Source organism: Muscardinus avellanarius (assembly GCF_963383645.1).
Source record: "Muscardinus avellanarius genome assembly, chromosome: 3".
Taxonomy (NCBI): domain Eukaryota; kingdom Metazoa; phylum Chordata; class Mammalia; order Rodentia; family Gliridae; genus Muscardinus; species Muscardinus avellanarius.
Window position 1 is genome coordinate 126,073,552 of NC_137788.1, and position 23,928 is coordinate 126,097,479.

The 23,928-nt window shown below is 40.1% G+C and overlaps 2 protein-coding genes across 3 annotated transcripts in view; both read right to left on the reverse strand.

The window, feature by feature from the left end:
- ICE2 (interactor of little elongation complex ELL subunit 2) overlaps positions 1-3,901 on the reverse strand; it is a gene marked incomplete at both ends in the record, with an annotated part of 54,014 nt that extends 50,113 nt beyond the window's left edge. The window contains 2 exons of the mRNA XM_080692149.1: positions 937-1,041; positions 3,861-3,901. Coding sequence (XP_080548275.1) covers positions 937-1,041; positions 3,861-3,901 — 146 coding nt within the window. The remainder of the gene's footprint in view (positions 1-936; positions 1,042-3,860) is intronic.
- Positions 3,902-23,669: 19,768 nt separating this feature from the next.
- Positions 23,670-23,928, reverse strand: part of RORA (RAR related orphan receptor A) — a gene marked incomplete at both ends in the record, with an annotated part of 742,740 nt that continues 742,481 nt past the window's right edge. For both annotated transcript variants that reach the window (XM_080692443.1, XM_080692442.1), the window contains one exon: positions 23,670-23,834. In XM_080692443.1, the coding sequence (XP_080548569.1) occupies positions 23,670-23,834 (165 nt within the window). The remainder of the gene's footprint in view (positions 23,835-23,928) is intronic.

A 23,928-nucleotide genomic window follows, 5' to 3' on the forward strand; every position in this document is an offset into this window, starting at 1 on the left:
TGTGAGGCTGAGAGAGGAGGGTCACAGGTTCTTGGCCAGCCTCAACTACTTAGTGAGGCACCCTGCAAACTATTTGAGATGCTATTTCAAAATAAAGAATAAAAAATAGGGTTGGGTATGTAGTTTGGAGGTAGAATGGCTCTGGGTTCAATCCCTGGTACTGGGTGGGGAAAAAAAAGACACAAATCAGGTGTAGTGGTGCATGCCTGTGGTCTCAGTGGTTGGGAGGCTGAGAAAGGTGTTTTGCAGGTCTAAGGAGAGCCTCAGCAATTTGGGGAGAACCTGTTTCAAAATAAAAAGGTATGTCAGGCATGGGAGGGCACACTTGTAACCCCAGTTCTTGAAAGGCTAAGATAAAAGGATCTCAATTTCAAGGACAACTTCAGCAAGTAGTGAGGTTCTCATCAATTTAGCAAGACCCTGTTTCAAAGTAAAAAAAATTGGGCTGGGTGGGCAAGCTCGGAGATGGCGTGCCCCTGGGTTCAATCCCCAGTACCATAATAAATAAGTAAATCTAAATAAAAAGGACTGCGGATGTAGCTTGGAGGTAGAATGTCTCTGGGTTCAGTCCCTGGTACCACTACCAAAAAAAAAAAAAAAAAATACTGAAAAGATATATTAAAAGAAATATAGAATATTCATTTCATACTAAATTTTTTTCTGTAGTGCTAGAGCAGAATACTAATTTCAATGAAAAAAGGAAACTATAAGAGTCTTATAGCACTTTACGTACTTATAGTATGATTTCATGTGTAGGTGTGTAAATATAGCTTCATGTATGCAAAAAGGTAAATACTAAAGTGTTAACAGTAGTTTTATTTTTCATTTTTTACATTTTTAGTTTGAATGTTTCACAGTAGAGGCAGACAGATATATAACTCCAAATATCAGAAAAACAATTAAATATGAAAACAACCAAATGAGTAAACATATTACCTGCTGGATAAAATGCATAGTTCTTTCAAGCTTGGAGCCATGGAATGATCTTTATAATTTTCACGAGAGAAAAATGTTGTAAGGCCATTTTTTGGGGAACCATCCCTATGAAAGAAAATAATTCGTGTGCAATTCAATTCAAAACGTCATACTAGACAAAGGAGAATAACACAATAATAACTTAAGCCTTCCATCTGCCAAGCAACCATTATTGATTTTTTTAGGGGGAAGAGGGGCCTAGGGATTGAACCACTGAGCTACATGCCACATGCCCAGCCCTATTTTATTTTGAAATAGGGTCTCTCAAAGTTACTTAGGCTGGCTGGGCATGGTGGCACAAGCCTGTAATACCAGTACCTGGGTAGCTGGGACAGGAGGACCACAGGTTCGAGGCCAGCCTCAACTACTTAATGAGGCCCTATGACTTAGTGAGACCCTGTCTCAAAATAATGAATGAAAAAATAGGGGTAGGGATGTAGCTCAAAAGTAGAATACTCCTGAGTTCAACCCCTAGTACTGCACAAAAAAAAATTTAAAAAGTTACTTTGTCTGTCCTCAAACCTACAATCCTACTGTAATCCCAAGTACTGGATTATAGGCATGCATCACTACGCCTGGCTAACAATTACTTTTTTTTTTATAGGTCTGGGGATGGAACCCAGGGGCATTCAACCTCCAAGCTATACCCCCTGCCCTATTTTTTATTCTTTATTTTGAAACCGGGTCTCATTGAGTTGCAAAGGGCCTCACTAAGTAGCTGAGGCTGTCCGCAAACTATGATGCTCTAGTCTCAGCCTCCCAAATGCTGGGATTACAAGCGTGCACCACCACGCCCAGCTTAACAGTTACTTCTAATATGTTTAATTTCATGTACCAGATCTGTGAGCTTAAATGCGTTACTTCTTGAATACTTTAAGCAGAAGGCAATTATGAAATTCTCTGGTTCCAACAATCAACCAATTAAATAAAACATCAGAGAGGCTTGGGAGTTAAAGATGGAACAGACTGAAGTACAACCAAGGGTCTGTCATGGGCAGGGCTCACCTATGGTTGTGAGGCATAACATTTGCATATTCAGTTGCTGAAAACAAAATACTTCTCAACTTATTTTTGTTTCATGCACTACTGTGTCAGGCCAAATGATGGACCATCCTACATATTTTTGCTAACTTAGAAAATGAAATAGATGAGCCGGGCGTGGTGGCGCACACTTGTAATCCCTGCGCTTGGGAGGTGGAGGCAGGAGGATGGCACAGGTTCGAAGCCAGCCACAATGGCTCAAGAGACCCTGTTTCAAAAAAAATTTTTTTTAAATATAAAATAGGTCTGGGAGTATAGCCCGGAGGTAGAAGGGCTTCCAGTAACCCCAGTACCACCAAAAAAAGGGAACATGAAATAGATGGTGTGTCTTTGCTAAAATCACCCCTAATGTGTTATGATTTTTCATAACATCATAATTAATTGTTTTCCATATAACATACACCCAAAAACAATGCTTGAGTGAAAAAAATTAAAATATTGAAAACACTGAGAACTATTAATTTAGGGAAAACAATTACTAGGATTCTGTGCAAAAGAACAGTTCCAAGACTACAGTATCATATAAAGGTTCTAATTCACACTTGGTTTTACAATGCCAATGGTATGTAAGAGCGGCATCTGAACACATTCGTTATAACACTGGTGAAGAATACTATTATGTCTGCCTTTTAAAGCCTATAATAGAATAATCAAATATAACTTCTGCTTATCCCATTTCCCAAATGGAAAATTCTCACGTATTTGCTCCATGCTCATCTCTTACTGTTTTTAAAGCTGTTAATAAAACAAAACATAACAACAAACCAACGAACCTATGATTAAGGCATTAATAGTAAAAATCAGAATTTCTTATTTGTTACAGAGCAGTGTAAAGTTTCTTATTCCTTTGTCATGGTAGTGCATCTGCAACATCTCAAAATCTTAGAATCTCTAAATTCTAAGTTCTACATGGCATTCTAAAAGTCAAGGGCCTCAGGAGTTGAGGACTCCTTTAGGGATGAGAGCATTGTTGGAAATAAGCAAGCATCATTGAGTGTACTGACTTAAAATTCTTTGAGTCAGGTACTATGTTAAAATTCTTTGTAATCTCTGTGTGACTTTTATGTCCTTCTTGGCTAGCAAAGTAAATGTATGTTAAAATAATCTAAAACAGCAACACGTATTAGATGCCTATGAAAACCACTATGTTACTTAATTGGGTTCTTAGTGAAGTTCTCACACACTTATGAAATACAGAATACAGTCTATACATTTATATTATCATTTGATATAGACTCTACTAAAACAAAAAGAAGCATGCCTACTTTTTTTTTTTGGTAGTACTGGGAGGTAGAACCCAGGGGCTTTATACCTCTGGGCTACACCCCCAGCCCTATTTTATAATTTATTTGGACACAGGGTCTCACTAAGTTGCTGAGAGCCTACATAGCTGAGGCTGGCTTTGAACCTGTGCGATCCTCCTGTCTCAGCCTCCCAAGTGCTAGGAAAGCAAGCATGTGCCACTATGCCCGCCTGGCTGCATGTCTACTTTTAAAGAGGGTCTTTCGATTTCTTGCATGGAACGGAACAAAGTTATTGGACATTAGATAATGCCAGCATCTCTCCTTCCCAAGAGACCAACATTATACACTTGACAGAATTACACCTAAAAACAATCTGACTGCTGAATTATCACTTTAGGAGTGGAAATGCTGTCAGCTATAACTTAAAAGTATGTGAAGACGAGAACAGAGTAAATTCCAAGACCTTGAAGTTTTATCTTCTGTTTCTTGCAATCTCTCAAGGCCAGAAGATCAACTTTCCTAGTACTTTCCTAGGTCGACCATCTGTCCTGCTTCACTGCTTCACTCCTTTTATATGGATTAGGAAGAGAGAGAACTTACCAGTTTAGTCTTGGTTCACTCATGGTCATGCTGGAGCTCATTTTCCTAGACTTCTATTTCACTCTAGCTCACAGTTCTTTTGAACGATTCTGGCAGAAATGGTTCCAAGAGCAGGATTGCTCCCAAATCTACATTCAACTAAGGTAAAACAAAAGATCAAAATTGAAAGCATGGGACTGGCTAGGGAAAGTGCTACTAACTCAGGTCAGAAAGAATGCTTACGGTCTATCCTCAACTGACTGTGGTACCTGAAACAGAATACCACAGACAGGTGAACGTTCCCTACCTAGGTTCTTTGTATTAGAGCGGCAGTGATGATGTAGGATGAGTCCTTTTCCATTTAACTTATGCCAGGAGGGCCAATCTTAGGTCACTCACTGCGCAAGCAGTGGTGTTTCAATGGTTTACATACTAGATCAAGGGACGGCAACGAGATGTATGCTTAGCTCTCCCCAATCCCTTTACTGCCCCCCAAAAATCTTGTTTCCATTTCCCCAGTCCCATACTGTTATGGGCTTATTACGGCCGACAATGCAAAGGCAGCCTGGAGAGCAAGAAACTCCAAACTTTCAAAGAAAACCTTACATTGGATGACTCAGGTCCTGGTAATCAAGTGGCAATTCACGGGTCCCTTGCAGGCATCATGATAACTACAAATCTGGCTCGTCTTCTTCAAGTTCGGGGCTTCCCTGGTCACCCCAGGAGGACTGACAGAACGGCAAGTGAGAAAGTAAAAGTCAAATTGAGTTATCGACCTCTGGGCACCTAAGGGGCCTGTTTCTCACGTATTCCATCCCTCACGCTTCCCAGCGACGGGTTGGGAGGCGGCTCCGAGGGAGGCAAAGGGAACGGCCGAGGGAAGGAGGCAAAAGAAGCGAAGTTCTACAAAAGCAGTGAGCAAATCAGGGGAAGAGGCCACGCCAGAACCCGAGCGGAGGGTTCCGGGCCGCCATGTTCCCTCCCGCCCCGCGCCCGCCGCCCGCAGGCCAGCCCTCCCGGCCTGGTCAGCCAGGCCGGCTCCCGCCCACCTCACGGCCCACGGCGCCAGCTCCTCACGCGCGCCGGCCCGGGAAGGCCGCATTTAAGGACGCGAGCACGCCGACTCGGCCGTGCGTGGTGACGTCATCGCGCCGGGGGCGGGGCCTGGCGGCTGGGTTCGCGCTGAGCCTATATCAGTGTGTGTGTGTGTGTGTGTGTGTGTGTGTGTGTGTGTGTGTGTGTGTGTGTGTGTGTGTGTGTGTGTGTGTGATGCGGACTTTTTCCACCCCAGTACTGGGGGTTAAACCCAGGGTCATTCTACCTCCGAGCTACACCCCCCAGTCCTATTTTTATTCTTTATTTTTGAAACAGGGTCTTACTAAGTCGTGGAGGGCCTCACTGAGGCCCTGGCCTCGAACCTGCGATATTCCTGTCTCAGCCTCTCAAGTACTGGGATTACAAGCGTGCGCCACCATGCCCGGCTTGATGCTGACATTTGCTCTTTTGATCTTTGGACACCATTGAAAGCTTTCTTCATTATTATTTTTTTTTCTGTCCATATGTAATATTTGAAAGATGTGCCTTCAAGTTCCCATATACCTTTTTCCTGCTTGGTCTAGTCTATTAAGATTATTTCCAATGGGCAATGTAGTGTAATCACCTTGTAGCTTCTTTGTGCTTAGTGGTACAAAACAGCTGTAGTCTCTGGGGGTCACAAAGAGGTGTGGACACTACAGCAAGTCAGACAGGTGTGGTGTAGTTAGCTGAGTGTGTAGAGTGTACCTCCTCAATGGAACTGGTGGTTCCTAGTGATGGGGGTTTCCTCAGGCTCCGTGTGCTGGCACGGATCTTGTAAGGATCTCTGACAGACGCTGGTTGCACCAGTAATGGTAAGGGGTCAGGAGTACTCGTCCTCTGATTGTATACTGGAGCCAGTCTAGGGGTTTCGCAGGCAGAGGCGGGGACAGGAATCATAGCACCCTCTCTGTAGCATTCGCACCCAGTTGTGTCAGCAATGCATTATGGGTCAAGGTGCAGGGGGCAGCAGGAGCTGTGTATTCCTCTCTGTTGCTACTCTGGCCATGCCCACCCAGGAGCTTGACCTCAGACCTTCCTGGCCGTGGACATCTGGGGACAGGAGAATGGTCTGGGCTTTATTTTTCCTGATTCTTTCCACTCTAGTGCCTGCCGGGGTGGAGCAGAAGTGGGTCAGAGTTGGAGCCAGGCAGACGACTTCTCATATGAAGTATGAGCAAGAAAGGACTGTGGCTGGCACCTTGTAAAGTTTCTCTCCAGACCTTCTTAGGATGTATGCCCTGGGGACAGGGCTAGAACCCTATTGCTCAAGACCACCCCAGTACGCTTTTGCGGGTGGAGGAGCAGTGGAACGGCAGAGTTCTTTCCTGGCTTGTTAGTGACAGGTGTATTTTTGTAGAACTCAGGAGAGGAGTGAGGGCACTGTGTGGGCGACTGCCTTCAGTCCTGGCAGCTATGTGAAGACACCCACCACTGGCCACACCCAGCAACAGCCCGGTCTTGAAGGGCAGGCACCCCATCTCCCAGTTCATGAGGGCAGCACTCTCTTTCCCCCTTAGTGTCGCAACACTCATTCCCTGCAGAGCAGCACTCTATGGATTTGTGTCAGGTTCACCCTATTGAGTCAGGAGAGACAGAATCCCACTGAGCGGTGCAGTGGGGTGTCTTTGGTGTCTCAGAAATAGTAATAATCAGGGGTTTTTCATTCCTAGAGAAGAGCAGTCCAAACCCAGACAATAGCTCTTTTCCCCAGGGTGACATCTGGCTCCAAACCTGGGAATCCCTGGGAGGTGATGTGAGATTCTTACCCAAAGATGCTGTGCAGGTATCAGGTTCCTTCAGTCTCAATCTCTATCTCTGTCTCTCTCTACCTCCCCTCTCTTCTCTCTCCTCTTTCTCTCCTCCCTCCTCTCTCTCCTCCCTCTCTCTTTCCTCCCTTCCTCGCTCTCCCTCTCCCTCTCTCTCTTACTGGGGATTGAACATAACGTTCTACCTATGAGATAGACCCCAGCCCTGTTTTACTTGGCTGAGAATGGTTTTGAACCTGTAACACTTCTATATCAGCTTCCCAAGTACTGGGATTACAGGGACACACCACTGCAAACAGCAGGGTTTAAGTTTTGTAAAAGGTTGCCATATTGTCTTCCAAAGTGATCATAGCATTTTCCTGTAGATTTTTTTTTTTTTTTTTGTGGTACTGGGGTTCCTGGAAGCCCTTCTACCTCCGGGCTACACTCCCAGACCTATTTTTACATTTTTCTATTTGGAAACAGCGTCTCCTAAGCCAGTGCATGTGCCTGGCTTCGAACCTGCACGATCCTCCTGTCTCTGCCTCCCAAGCGTGGGGATTACAAGCGTGCACCATCACACCCGGCTTTTCCTGTAGATTTTAAGCAGAAGAAAGATTTAGTTTTCCATTTCTGCTGAACCAAAGAACAAGCAAACCTAGAAGTCGAATGAGAAGCCAATTTGACTTTGAAAGAATACATGACAGTCTGTACAGTTTTGTTTATAAAATGTTTACTTGGACCAAAATTTCAAACACTTTTTAACATTGCAAGCACTGCCTAAATGAAATGATCACAGTTGTTACTAGAGTACATTTCTTCTAGTAGATCAAATCAAGACAGGGAAATGTGCGAGACTATCTTTTCTTATCATTTCATCAATACTAAGTCATTTTCCTACCCCATAGCTAATGAGCCTCTTTGCTTGATCTGGAGTGAACCTGGCCTTGGAGAGTTTATAGCCTGGTAACTGTTTCATTGAGTGAATTGATTTATGAATTTACGATTGTGCATAAGGCACTTATGTTTTCTCTAATATGCAGAAGCTAGGGAATAATTGGGTTACCAGAGGGATTCCAGATAATGGAAGAGAAACCTCAGTGGAGCCAGGGAAAGGGAGGGAGAAGAGTGAGGATCAGTGAAGGAATCCCTACCATTGGCTTTGTGTATATATGTGAAGATACCGATGCCAGTCTCCATACCCTGCATGGGGAAGGGGGCGATGGATGAGGGGGAGCCGGGGAAAAGTCCACCAAGTGCTGTGTGCACACATGTCACTATCAACATGATTTACTTTATGATGTGAGATTATAATGCACCAATAAAAGTATATTAAAAATAAAATTTAGGAAAGGGAAAAACAAAACGAAATAACTCATAAATTGCCCTTTTGTGTAGAGGTTTCAATCTCGTAATTGATTCAAAAACTTGAGGAAATATTGTTGCTAATGCTGGTTTGTTCAAATTGGGCTTTTCAGTAATAAATGACATTTCAAGTGGTAAAGGATTCACTGTTAATCCTGAAACCCAGCAAAATATTCTGGCTTGGGGTATGCTGGGTTAGAACAGAATGGCTAAAGTGATCAGATTTTTCCTACTCAGAAGATAATATTTTCTAAAATATTTTATCATGTTATGTATTACATGGTCCCTTGGCTAAAAAACAAACAAATAAAAAACATGCAAAAATCAGAAATAACTGTTTCTCTGAATGCTGGTCTTCTATAGGGCACACCAGGTATCCCAAAGAAAGACGCTGATGGAAGCAGAGATAATTCCAAGTAGAGTAATTGTAAAATTATCTGTATTTGTCTTCAGAATGTGGTGTGTGTTTTACTAGAGAGGCAGAGAGAGAATGGTAGAGGTGGTGGCTCTGGGGCTTGGTAGATCACCATAATTAATTTGGGGTGAGGCTAATTTAAAAATTATTTTTGTCCTCTGAGCACAGAACAGTTGATAGATGAAGCAACTGGAAGTCATCCTGGAATTACAAATGCTATTCAAGATGCCTGCCAGGTGGAAGTCCATCACGCAAAACTGGATTGCTGAGAGATGACTGTATTTTTTTTTTCTTGCGGGTGTGGGATGGAACCCAGGGGCATTTGACCTCCAAACTATCCCCCCCTACCCTATTTTTTTTATTATTTATTCTGATACAGGGTATCACTAAGTTGCAGAGGGGATGACTATATTTTACTGGAATTGATATTTTCCCTCCCAAGGAGAAAAAAGTCCAGGACCAAATTAAATTCACATAGACTGGTTTGTTAACTTTTTCCAACATCAGAAGTTAAATGACATCAGAAATAAAGCAGGATTTTTTCTCACCTCTGGTGTAAAAGGATGGCATTCCTCTTAATCTGCTAGTATGAGACTTCCGTCATTACCTTCAAAGTTGGGGGACAGTGGCAGCAGAAGCCATCAGAGCAATCCTTCTGGGATCCAGGAGGGTTCTTGTGTCAAAAAATCCCTCCCTTAAAATATTTAATTGGCACATGATAATTAGACACATCCATGGAGTACAGAGAAAGATTTGGATAGGAGTATACAATGTGTAATGGTCCAGTCAGGAGAATTAACATTCCATGACCTCTAACACTGATCATTGTGTGTGTGTGTGTGTGTGTGTGTGTGTGAGAGAGAGAGAGAGAGAGAGAGAGAGAGAGAGAGAGAGAGAGGGCGAGCGTTGGAAATATTCAAAGTTCTCTTTTCTCTTTTGAAGTGTATAATCAATTATTACTAACTCTAGTTACCTTACAGTGCTATAGAATACTAGAACTTAATCTTATCTACCTGTATTTGGTATTCATTATCAACCATTTCTCTCTTCCTGCCTGCCATGCCTCCTTCTAGCCCCTGTAACCACGATTGTGCTCTCTACTAGGATGAGATCAGTATTTTCAGCTTCCACATGAATGGAAACACGCAATATCTTACTTTCTGTGCCTGGCTTATTTTACTTAATGTCTTTTGGTTCATCCACATTGCCACAGATGACAGAAAAAATTCTCTCCTTGCTCCCAAACCTCTTATATCCTTAAGTATGGAAATACTTTTCTTCCTTTCTTTGGTGACTAGTAATGACAGTCCTCTAGCCTCTTTTGGACACTACTGGGCAGATCTTCAGGTTCTTGTTCAAAAGGAGGAAGATGTCAAGTTTCTGAGCTGCATCTCAGCGGAGCAGTTACCCTCCCTTGTTCCACAGCATGGTTTGTGGTTTTCACAAACGTGGTATGAGAAGTTGAGGCTTTGGCACTTCTCCATTGGATCCAAGTTCACTTTAGATGTCTTCTTTTAAGAAGTTGGATGTGGTGAGCTGCCATTGAAAGATGGCGCCGGCTTCCTGCCTCTGAGCTTGATTAGGCACATGGCTGTGCAGGAAGCAACTCCATATTTGGAGGCTAGGGTTGCGTAACACATGACGTGGTGGTGACCTGACGAGCGTGAGCCAGTGAGTGAGTGAGATGTGGCAAGAAGTGATTGGGTGAGTTAATGTTTATAATGCCCTGCACGAGGCAGATCTTCGCCATTCCGCCATTACGAGTATCCTGAATAAACGGCTTGCAAGAAGAGCTTCGTGTCGTGTCTTAATCGCTGGTCGAGGGACGCGACAACTGGTGGCCCGTACGGGGAAAAAACAGCTCCCGTGCGTGAAGCTCAGAACTTGCTGTCGTCAGGGAAGGTGCACCGGTAAGTCCCCTGGTAAGTTGGGGGGTCCGCGAAAAATGCGGGTAACCGCTCTCACCTGTGGATAAGGGGAGAGCAAATCCAGTAGAGCTGCGATCAAAGCAGACGGGAAAGTGACAGTAGAGCTGCGATCAAAGCAGACGCGGGAAAGTGACAGTAGAGCTGCGATCAAAGCAGACACGGGAAAGTGGAAGTAGAGCCGCGGTCAAGCAGACGCGGGAAAGTGAAAAGTGGAATTGCGGTTAAAGCAGACGCGGGAAAGTGAAAGTGGAGTTGCGGTCAAGCAGACGCGAAAAAGTGAAAGTGGAATTGCGGTTAAAGCAGACGCGGGAAAGCAAAGGTAAAGCCGCGATTAAGGCGGACCATTTGTTGCGGTCAAGCAGACGCGAAAAAGTGAAAGTGGAATTGCGGTTAAAGCAGACGCGGGAACGCGAAGGTAGAGCCGCGATTAAGGCGGACCATTTTTGAATTTCATTTTGAGCTTAGTTTTGGGATGGGGGCTTCGCAGTCTCATCCAATTTTTTTGGCTCTCCAGGAGCTACTTTATTCTAGAAGTTTAGAATTTAGAGAGTCTACTTTAGAGAAATTTTTAAATGATTGTGACAGAGCTGCTCCATGGTTTGCTGTCTCAGGTAACCTGACAGTTCCTAGTTGGGAAAAGCTTGGTCGAGATCTTGAATATGCCAAGCAACAGGGAAGCCTTAATCCCTGTGTTCTACCTATTTGGAAATTGGTCAGAGGTTGTTTAGAAGATCAAAAATATGATGATGCTATTAAGGAAGGGCAAACCGCCCTTGAATTACTCAAAGAACAGAAATCTGAGGAATCTCGGTTCAGATGGAATGGAGATGGGGAATTCTATCGGCATTTCTGGTAAGAAAATTAATCTACCCTACCTCCCGTTAGATGAAGAACAGGCACCTTTAAAGATTAATAAAACCTTTAGGGAGTTGGGCAGCCTCTGTTTCACCACCTCATCTCCTCAGGAGAACGAATCTTGTATCCCCTTACAAAAGGGAATATCAGGCTGGTTTTCCCTCAAACAAAAATGGGGAAAACAGAGACAAAATAATACTGTTACTGCTCCGAAGGGTTATCTAAGTTTCGGAGTAGCGAATGTCTCTTGTGAACATGTAAAATTTTACAAAAGCCGCTAACCTGTCTCGGGAGTTGTCAATTTATCTTTTAGGCAACTGGACGGGAGAATTTGAAACCCAACTAGAGAGATTACGCACTGCCGTGGTCACCGTCAACTCGACTTGTGTGGACATCAGTTTGGCTAAAGGACTGTCATCTTGGATAACTCATGCCATGAATCATCTAAAGAAATGGGCTGGATTGGGGGCCTTGATGGGATTATTGGTTGTGGCTGTGTTGTTTTGTGTCTGGTGCATTGCTCGTCTTCGCCAAAGTTCTAATCATAATACAGCCATGTTTATACAGGCCTGTGTGGCTATCGAGGCAGGACAATCACCCCAAGCCTGGCTCGTGGCAGCTAAGGCATAGTGGCTCAGGTTGCAAGGCAAAGCACTGCAGCTGAGGGCACAAGTTTGGTCCTCAGGAAGAGTACGCTTGACTGCACACGGGTTAGGCACCCAAGTACCCGTCCCTAGAAAAAGGTGCCAGTGATTAATAGGGGTCAAACCTCTGCTCTTACCTGTTGCCTATAAAAACAAAAAGGGGGAATTGTGGTGAGCCGCCATTGAAAGATGGCGCCGGCTTCCTGCCTCTGAGCTTGATTAGGCACATGGCTGTGCAGGAAGCAACTCCATATTTGGAGGCTAGGGTTGCGTAACACATGACGTGGTGGTGACCTGACGAGCGTGAGCCAGTGAGTGAGTGAGATGTGGCAAGAAGTGATTGGGTGAGTTAATGTTTATAATGCCCTGCACGAGGCAGATCTTCGCCATTCCGCCATTACGAGTATCCTGAATAAACGGCTTGCAAGAAGAGCTTCGTGTCGTGTCTTAATTGCTGGTCGAGGGACGCGACAGTTGGACTATCTGTATTCCCCTGATTTAGAAGTAAAAGTAGCAGCTAAGACAGTTTGTGGTCAGGTCTTGCCTGCTAGTCTGTGGTTATTACTTTGACTTTCTTTCCTGGACTTTATTAATAACCTGACATTTGTTCTCCTTTTTTATTTTTCTGTGAATCATTATAAGCAGAATTGTAAAAAGTCTCTTTTATTCTTCTAAGTGCTCTCCTGGACACTGGGCAACTAATCCAAGATGTACAAGTGCTAGAAGTCATTTTTAGCAGAAGGAGTTTAGGTATGAATTTAGGTGGATTTCATATTTTGAACTTCTTTATTTTCATTGAACTCTTAATTTCTTCAGCAACTGAAAGTAATGAATAATTGTAATAATGTAGACCTTAATGGTCTACAAATATTTCATGTGCAGAATCGTAGTCTCCTCTGAGGTAGTTGGAAATAAAGCAGGATTAGGAACTCTTTCTTACATGCAGTAAATGTTGGGTTCAATTCAAATACTTATCAAATACATCCTGATAGTAAGGGATGGGTAAGCACTGCAGTGTGCGTGTGCGCGTGCATGTGTGTGTGTGTGTGTGTGTGTGTGTGTGAGAAAATGCAGACATAGTTGCCTTTTTCTGACTTCAAAATATTTTATAATGTAAATGTCCTTGATATTACTTTAAAAATAACAAGTAAGGTTGTTGCCCTATTAAAATGGTATGATATGCCGGGCGTGATGGTGCATACTTGTAATCCCTGCACTTGGGAGGCGGAGACAGGAGGATTGCGCTGGTTTGGAGCAGCCTCGCTGGCTTAAGAGACCCCGTTTCCAAATAAAAAGTATAAAATAGGTCTGGGAGTGTAGCCCGGAGGTAGCAGGGCTTCCAGGAACCCCAGTACCACCACCAAAAAAAAAAAAAAATGGTATGATATGAGCGAGGCATGGTGGCACATGCTTGTAATCCCAGTACTTGGGAGGCTGAGACAGGAGGATCTGGATATTCGGCCAGCCTCAACCACTTAGTGAGGCCCTCCCCAACTTAGTGACACCCTGTTTCAAAATAATTGGAGTGTAGCTCAAAGGTAGAATGCCCCCAGGTTCAATCCCCAGCACCACACATACACACAAAATTACACAAAAAAAATGGATTGATGCTTAAATGATGTTAAATTTATGGTTCACCATAAGAAATCTCAAGAGGAGGGAGGGATAGGACAGTGACAATATAAGTCTAGTCAGATGTGAAGTCTTAGGCATCATTTCTGTCATTCCATTTCAACCATTTCTAAAGCAAAGATGACAGATGCCGGTGTGCAGCCAGGCTTTCTCTCCTCTACACACGGAAGGCATCCCTTATCAGCCGTGGCATCCTTCTCCTTGGAGAGAGGAAGTAGCCTCAGAATTCTCCTCTGTACTTTCAACAACAGCTATTGGACATCTCACAAGTTAATACCTCTTTCTTGGCTTGAACCTAGTGCTCTCCATTTTTCCCCTGCAAAATGGGAAGTGAATTATATTTTAAAACTATTATTACTAAGAGCCAGTAGTTGCTCTGCACACCTGTCATCTTAGCAACACCAGAGGCTGGGGCAGGAGGATCACAAGTTTGAGACTTAGGAAACTTGCCTCCAAATAAAAAATAAAAAGGGTTGGGGATATAGCTCTGTAGTATATTGCTCCTGGGTTCAATCCTCAGGACCACACATGCATGCACACGCACACACGCACACACACACACAAAAAAAAAAAAGAAAAGAAAAAAAAGGAAATAAAGAAAAAGTTATATTCCGGTGTTTCTCAGACTTAATATACTTGGGTCTTATCAAAATACAAAATCCAAGCCAGGTGTGGTGGCATACACTTGTAATCCCAGTACCTTGGGAGGCTGAGACAGAAGGATCATGCAGGTTCAAAGCCTGCCTCAGATACTTAGTGAGGCTCTCAGTAACTTAGTGAGACCCTGTTTTCAAACAAATATAAAATAGGTCTGGGAGTATAGCCCGGAGGTAGAAGGCCTCTGGGTTCCATACCCAGCACCACCACCCCCAGTGTAGACTCCAGTTCACTAGATCTGGAGTAGTGCTTGGGATTCTGCCCTTTTAACAACTGCAGGAGAGGCCAGTACTCGACTGTGAACCACATTTTGATCATCAAGGTTCAGGAAACTATTGGCTAGAGACAAGATATACGTTAGAAAATTATGTCTGATACCACTCAATAGCAAAGGAAAATGAAGTAAAACAAGGCATTTTTCCATTAGAAGCTGAAGTTTTATTATAGGATAACAGTACATAAAGCACATCTAAAATTGATGTGTTCAATGCACTTTTAATAAAGGTAATGTAATATTAAAGGTACAGTTTCTAAGTACAATATAACAACATTCATATTAGAATGAAAATTGGAGTATTTAAAAGACAACATTAAATTTCTCTTTTTTACAGCATTTATTTACAAAATGAATCAAAATATTTTTTAAATTCAAGATTCGATAAAATAAACAGCTGTAAATAAGCAGACTATTATAAGGAGTGAACTGAAAAGAAAACCCAATGTAAGTGAAAAGTTGGATGATCCTCTAATAAAGATCATTAGCAAAGTTTTAGTTCAATACTACTTTTTTTTTAGGATTCCCATAAATGGCTTGAATTTTTAGTGTGGCAGAAAAGGAGTTTTTACATACTGTACACAAAACAGACGGCATATATTTATAGGTACAGTATTACTGTTTCCAAACTTGCATGTATATTTACAGAAGGCTAAGTTTGTCACTCACAGAGTTTTGTGAAATTTGTGTGCTTAATCCTCAAGACCTACACACAATTGGGATCAGCATTTCAAGTGGTCTTTTAAAATGTGGCTTTTGATACTTGGTGGTAGAAGGAAATGTTAGCCCATAAGGCTGGGGATAATTTAGAAATTTGCCAAAAACAACCCAGAAAAAAAAAAAAGCTTTAGTTGGGATACATTTGTCATTTAACAATCATCAATGCTAACACGTGAGGCCATTATGCAGGCACAAAGCGAGATACACTCTCTACCTTAGGGAAGCTTGCAATGTTTAAAAGATGCTTAAATAAAAGAAAAAAGTTTCAATCTCTTTCCAAGTGACACAGTTAGGGAATGACATGATTGGAATTGAAAGAAATTTCTCTCTAAACTGTAACCAATTTTGTTTAACAGGTTAACTCTTAGCATGAGTGTTCATTAACCACACAATTGCATTTATAATTAAGGTAATGGCAACTCTTCCATAAAAATGGAAAATGTCTAGAATGGTGGGTAAATATGCAATGCACAGAAGCCATTCATCATGGCTTGAGAATTTATCACCTTCAGTTACAAAAAGTGCAGTAAACAGAAACATTTGCCCTATATTTATAAATTGCTCAAAAATCTTTGCTAAAGATCTTACAAATTCAGTAATATTACAGAACGATTCTAATCAATATTTAATAAGGCTAACTACATCCTTAGTTAGATATTTGATATACTCTGATTTTTGACAATGCCAATGGATTTGGGGAGAACAGGTTAAAAATGTTTAATTAAACTGACTATTATATGACTTTGAAAATGAAGGCTCTTTATGAACTCAGTTCATGGAACTAACTGGTTGAGGTCATATCAAAACAGAACTATTTCTTGTTGAATTTTGAATTATCTGTATGTCCCATTTTCTACCTGTGGATGTTTCCATACTTTTCATGACTTAAGAGGGAAAGGTTTAGTTTGCAATCAATATTTTTATAAATATCAATATTTTTATAAATGCTTATTACTTATAATAAAAGTTAAGTATACAATTCTGTCAGGTACCAATAATATAATTCCTTAGCAAGAAAAAATATCACACCATTAAATGAGAATGTTTCTTTGGGATATTGAATGCTGGCAAGTTATTTTTAGGAGATATGGTATAAAGCCAAATAGCAAACTTAAATGGTAATGATTTTTCATGTGTCCATATTTATAAACAAATTCACTCTATAGATGTCAAATATCCATACTAAGGAAGTAATTTTATCCTAATTAAATATACTCTAGAATAATTTATATAATGATATTATGTATTTAAAGAGAAAAGCATGTCCCAAATCCAGCACTCTGATACAGCTGCCAGTTGGGCACAGGTAGATATATATATAGATATATATATATATGTATATATATACAAATATATAGTTACACTCAGTGAAATTAACAAGACCCAAAGGTGGTATTGTCTAGGAATAAAAGGGATATTTTTTTTGTTCACAAAAGTAACTTATCTAGCACCACACATCAGAAAAACACAAAAATAGCACACTCTAGTTCTAAACAGCTATGTCTAAAATAGATTATATAGTAAAACCGGTATTATACAGCATATTGTGGATTTGATAAACAGATAAATATTTGCACTGAGTAGGCTGTTTATAATATAACATTTTCTTATCTATACAGAATGAAAGCCAAAAAGTTAACTGTATAGAGATGTGCAGAACATTAAATATTATGACTCAAAAGCAGGGACGAAGGTAAATTTGAAAGAAGAGTAAGAGAGAAAATGTTTACAGGCCATTATAAGTTCTTAAGAGTAAATAAGGAATCAATTGCTCAAGTTGAATAAAGCAGTAAACAAGAGATTGCATTTACATGCAGATGTCTAAAATTTGTATTTTTTAAGTCTATGCACAAAAGTCATTTGTTTTATTGCTTGACATTCAGTTATGGCTAGATTATTTAACCTATTTTTTGTACTTTGGAAACAAGAATATTGTTAAAGGTGCCATAAAAATGGACAACATTGAAAACGGTTTGCAAATAAACCACCTAACACTGCAGTTCTTTATACATATTAAAAGCCTTGTCTGGGGTTTGTCATATGTTAAATATATTTAAACTGGGAAAATATGTTGTAGCTTGAAGCCTCCCATTGGCCCAAACATCCAATACAAAAACACATCTCCACAAAAGGAGCAGGCAGACAATACAGGTACATTTAAAGAAGCAGCCAGCTAATGTCCTAATGTTTAAACATTTACCACTGTTTTATATGAGATTTCAAACCAATGTGGATAAGAGAATTTTGGATTCAGGAAAGATGTGTACAGTACATGTGAATTTGTGTGTGTGAAATCATATTCACCGTATTGCTCAAGAAGTATCTGCACTTACAAATGAAGTCGGTTCAGTGATGACCGGGTTCCTAGAAACACTGTTCATCCACATTAAAGTAATAATGAGCAAGAAAGGATTCGCATATGGACACTGGAGGGAATTCTGTTGTTCTCGGAGAACAACACGACCGCGTGTCCAACATGTCAGAACTAACAGCAGGCTATCTTTTATGAGCTCCGAGAAGGATCAAAGAAAGACGTGTGGCACTGCTAATGTGGCAAAGCACACTCAATGTAAACAGCAAACACGGATTCTCCAGGCCTCTATTTAGAACATTCCTTTCACTCTGTCCCTACAAGACTCCATGTCACGTTGCATCGCTGAAAAGAGTTGTTGCTATTTGGATTGAGTATTCTGTCATTCATTTATGAGTAAATAAGTGACTGAACATACTTATTGCTCTAAGTTCTGAGGGTGTGTGGTTGGACATGGAGTTCCCTCATCTATGGTGGCTTCTTAGTTTGAAGCCAGGCATCTGAATTATTTTAAAAATTATTTTGAGAGCCTGAAAACACTGATCCCACTTAGACACACGAACAAAGAGACTCAGAAGTGAAACCAATTGCTTTTGGAAGCATTGCTAGTCAGCCTTCTTGTCTCTTAAAAATAAAACAGCAATAAGAAGGCCTCTAGGATCAATCGGGTACAAACAGATCGAGATTTATGATTGTAACTGATTTTCTGGACATATAATGTGATCCATAGAATACAGCTGCTTTCAGGAAATTCTGTAAAAGAACTTTGTAAATAAGAAGAGGCAGTCAAATGTTATCATATATAAAAGAGTCAGTAACTTGTGTGAGCATGTGCGCATATATATGCATATGTATGGAGATGAGAAGGGGAAGGAGATTTCTGACATTTTGTGATAATATTCTTTATTATCAAAAAGAACAAGGTTAAGGTATCTTTGTCAGCTGACAGATACAGAAAGTTTTCCAAAATTATGCTCCCCTGTGGTAGCCAGAGAATCTGGAAATCTGATGAATATATATTCCAGGGGTAGAAGAATCAGAATCAACTGATTCCAACACTGAGCCTCTGTGACTTTATGGAAAGATATATATGGGAATATGAGAACAAAACTGTTATTGAAAAAATGTAACATGTAACCCTAAAAATCAGACCAAGTTTCTCTCCTACATATAGGGTTTGATTTGTCTTAAAACATTAGCTCCTGTATGAATTTATCAGATATAAACTACAAATATGGAAGTAAGAGTTGCTTTACATAAAGAGTTTTTTGGTTTGCTTTTAGAGAGCACAGTGAAAACAAGTTCTTTGCTGGCATCAGAACAAACACGTTTCATCTTCGCTTTATCTCACTGTACTGACCGGCAGGTCTTGTCACTGTTTTTAAAATTTTATCCATTACTTGTAGAATTTGAAATAGCATAAAATGTGTAATGCTATATACATGTATATATGAATATTTTAATTAGGTAAGTGGTAAACGAAATATGTAAGGGCTGTACTTGAATTATGCTCTGTGTTGGTATATTACCCATATCTTTTGAAAACACCGACATAACCTTGTACTGTTCTGGAAGGTATTCAGTGTTTTAAGCACATAAACTGAAGAACACATAGGTTTTAAACTCAACAAAATGAGATGATAGTGAAGAGTTTACACACATATGCATTTCTATACAGTTCACTTGTGCCTTGGAGGGATAGTATTATTATCATTATTATTAATAATAAAAACACAATTTGTCCCAGTAGTACTGGCCACCCTGTTTTAAGAGTTTTAGAAGATCCCTGAGCACATTGTTTCTGACTCTTAACCCCAACTCCAAACTGATAGGGTTTCTATCCTTGATCAAGATGGATTGTCATTCACAGTAAGTCAATCATAAGGTGCTTATTTACCCTTCTTTTTTTTTTCATCAGTCAGCACAAAGAACTGTTAGAAAATAACTTTTTATTATTATTATCTTAAAATAATAGCACTGGAAGGACACATGATTTAAACAATGTTTGAAACAGTGGCTTAGGATTATTATCTGGCTGCCTCTCAACAATAACAAGTGATTCGATCGACATTCCTTAGCCAAAAACGAAAGGAAACAAAACAAAACAAAAAAACCCAAAAAACTGTACAAATATGTATTTTTCCCTGAGGGATCAAGGTACACCCGCAAGTGCTCTATTTACATATTGCACTAGAGAGGAATGAAGAACATGTGCAAAAAAAGCAACAACGAGAGAAAAGCTTACACACTACTTAAACCTTTTCATTAAGAATTCTATTAGGTTGTTTTTCATTTTGGAATGTCGGAACACAAACAGCCAGCTATTCGTCTAAAACTAAAAACACATATTTCTACTATGGCACATTCAATGAAATAAAAAGTTTTCCAAAGACAGATAGACAAATTCCATCAAGAAAATAATACAAAGTTTGTTTGTTTGTATTTTTTTTTAGAAAATTACATTACTTTCTTTCTTTGTTTCACATTACAAAATCTTTTTTTTTCTTTACACAAATCACATTTTATTGCAGGAATATTTCAAGTGCCATCAAATATTTATAGAAGGGTTAAAAAAATAGAAGTCTCTCTAAAGTGGTCCAGACAAGGCTTTGTATAGAATAAATCTTTTTTTCCCATCTTCTAGTTTTGATTTAAGTATTTTGAATACATTTTCTTTTCCATTGACACTTAGTAGCCTAGAAGGGGTCCAACACATGCACATCATACACACGCAAATCTCTCTCTCTTCACACACACACACACACACACACACACACACACACACTCACTCTCCTTCCTCCCCTGACCCTTAGCCCACCCCCATACGTTCACAGAGATCTGGGTATCCACACTATAAAGAACAACCAAACTTAGAAGCAGTGTCTTAGGTCATGTTTTCCTTAAGTTAGGAAGGGTGAATCGGGATGCTGAAGACTTTTAAAGAAAACCCATAGTTTTAACACAAATTAGGATGTTGAACACTTTTAAAAATATCCATAGCTTTAACACAATTTGCAAACTGTCTAAAAAGCACTTTCATCTCCACTTTTGGGCTCCTCGTCACCAAAGCCATTGTTTTCTACAGCATAATACAATCATTTCGGATGCCATTGTGACAAAGTATTCAGGCTTTGTACAAAAGCCCAACGTAAAAAAAAATTATATAAAAGGCAATTGGACATTTAAGTTTAGGAAACTTTAATTGCATAAGCTACTAAGAATATCAGGTATCACCCAGGATTTTGTGTCACCAGACAGGTTTTTTTTTTTTTTTAAAATAAGGAAGAAAATAAAAATGCAAAGGTTTTCACATCTTTCTAGACTCTATTTCTTTCAACTGCATTTACTGTTTAATTCAGATCCCAGCTTAGATCCAAATAATAGTCAGTTGCTCCCTCAATTTCTCTGGGCACGTCTCTGTCTTTACTATTCTGTTCCTACGTGGTCAGTGGACTTTGCTCTGCAAGTCCACCTCCCACTTTCCTTTCGGAAACACCTAGAAGCAGCATCATGTAACTCGGTCTAGATTTACTATAAAGCAACGTCACCATGGCATATAACTATTACTGATATTAGGGCATCGTTTATGTATTTATTTAGCAAAATCCTTTCTGGTAAAAGGAAATTCCTTTTAAGGTCATCATTACTTTCTCTCTCACCCTTAGAAAAGTTCAATTAGCTCTTCTTATTTATAAATGGACACTGGAATTAGGTTTAGTTGCTCTTTAATACGCTAGCACCTGAGGCTGGTCATATTCAGAAAGCTTTGGTTAAAAAGAAGTTAATATACTTTAATAAAACCATCCCCAAATTTAGTGGCTATGAATGACAACCCTCTCCAAAAAAAAAAAAAAAAGAAAGAAAGAAAGAAAAAGAAAAAACACACTATTTTCCCCCAAGGAGATGCAATAAAAAATAATGGACAAATAAATAACTGAACTAGCTTGGTACTCTTTCCAGAGTATAAATACTATTAATCTTTAAAGGAACTATGCTTACTTAAATAAAAAATTGATTTAACCCTTCTTGCCCAAATATAAATACTATATACTGAGAGTTAACCTCTCTATATAAACACTCACATAAAATTTTATATGCCTGTAAGAAATTTAAGTAAATATTACTCTCATCTTCTATTTATGGTTAAACCCTTACTATATTTTTGAAGAAAAAAAAAGGATGTTATTTAGGCTTCATACACACTTCTGTGTGAATAATTCCTCCCCCTTTTCCAAGTGCCTCAGGAAACAAGTCAGAAGGTCAATTAAATAGAGTGAAGTGTTCTGGGAAGCCCGCCCTGGTGAGCCAGCTGGGCGTCGGGAGCCACAATTCCTGCTGAACATTCTGGAGGGACCCTAAAGGCAGAGGAGGCTCTTGGATCCTAAGGGCTTCTTGGAAACTCTCACCTTTACAGCTTGGAAGATGCTCTCTTTTTCTTCCAAACGTGGTCTTTGATATTAGACCAGTAGTTTGAATCCCATCCCTACTGTGACTACAATCACATACTGAGTATCTACATTACCAAAAGGTCACTTGTTTTTAAAATATGCACACTTATACATCAGACTGTTCCTTCCTCCTGCCCCTACTGGGGATGATTATTTAAAAAAAAAAGACAACACAATTTAACAAAAATAATTCAATATTTCTCATCTGAACACAAAAGCCAAAACAATCTTCTAAATATTTAATAAAATAAATTACGGTCCACAGTTTTCTAGTGAAGATAAATACAAGACTAATGTTTGCAGCTAGCATCAACTTTAAAGGCTTAAAATATTTAATATTTAAATAAGAGAAACTGGTTCAACACTGTATACTTCACTTACCCTCCTACCCATTGTCTCCCAAATACAGAGAGCAATATTCTAGAACAGTGGCGTCTGGGGACAACTAGTCTAAAATCAAGTCACTCTGAGATGAACTCTTAGGGTTCCTAGTCGATACCAAGAACATAAACATTCAAAGAACGCTTCATGTCCTCACGTGGGGAGTCTGTGTGGCTCCAGACATAATCTTTGGGTCCTTCTTAACAGAAAAGCTGGGTTTCAAGAAATAGTCTGGTTGCTGATTTGTTCTGAAAACACTAGAATTCCAAATCAAGACTGACTCAATATGTCTACTGACGTGGTACAATGGGCCTCCTCCCCTCTGGCGCCTCCCAAAGCTGGCATTTGAAAAAGCTTTTTGATTTTCCTTTCTGTGTTGAATGTGCATGACGGTTTCAGTGCGTAGCACCGATCACTCATTTAACTTTGTATGAAGTATCTATCCTTAAACTTAGCCAGGAGCAAAGTATAATTCGGGAAAGTTCTGGGTCTAATTCCAAATTCACATGTAGGAAACAAAAAAAATAAAATAAAGAAAGCCAACATGTTGATTTCTAGATATGACCAGCCAGTCTTTTAAAAGTAATTTTGTAAACAGCAGCATCAACACCTCCTGACGTACCTTCCAAGCCTTCTCAGTTAAACTTGTGTTTCTGGTGCACATGCGACACGACAGTGAACACGCTAGCATTTAATTTAAAGAAAAAGGTGCAAAATGAAAGTGCCTTATCAATTCAACAGGAAAAGCTACACCAGTAACTACATTTTATATTAATTAAAACAATATATAAACAATATCTCTTTTTAGCTATATATAGTCTTCATGCCCATTTACCCTGTAATATATTATAATGCTATTGTTGCTAGTGCTATGGACCCTTTTCACACCATCCTGCTGACTGGCAATAATCAGTGAGAAAATAAAAACTTCCTTCATGAAACAAAGTGTAAGTTGTGCAAAGTAATGGCGCAACCCCCGCTGTGCACACCGGTCACCGATTACTGCTGGACTTTCTGTGGTAGCTGACAGATGGGTGACTGTAGAAAGTCTGTGGGCAGTGAGCTCTAAGAAAAGGAAATCCTCCAACTTTAGTACCCTCCTTCTGTTGTAAACAGAGGTCAACACTCAAGAAGTCGAGAGAGAAAAAGGGTCCATATCTGTAGGCATAATGGAAATCATATGCATGAGAAAAACAAGTTCAACTTTTATTTGTTTTCATTATTTTCCCCTCCTTTGCCTGACCCCGATCACCAAAGGATGTGCAGTGTGTTGGCGCTCCAGGGCTGTGCAGGGCCATAGAAAGTGTCTCGGTTAATTTTTTGTTTTCTTTTTTCATATTTGTACTTCAGACATTCTAGAAGTGTCTAGGTGATACATTTACCCATCGATTTGCATTGCTGGCTCAAATTCTGAAGTGAACAACTCCTTGTACAATGGAGGAAAATGAAGTCGCACAATGTCTGGGTATATTGCTTTAAATGCCATTAGCTTTTCTGTATGCCGTCCACATAAGGCTCTCAACGTAGACACCTTGCATATTAACTGTACGTGGGAGAAAGGACACGATGTCAGGACAGGCACGAGAACTGAAAAATCAAAGCATCCGGATAATCTACAACAGTGGTTTTCACAGTGA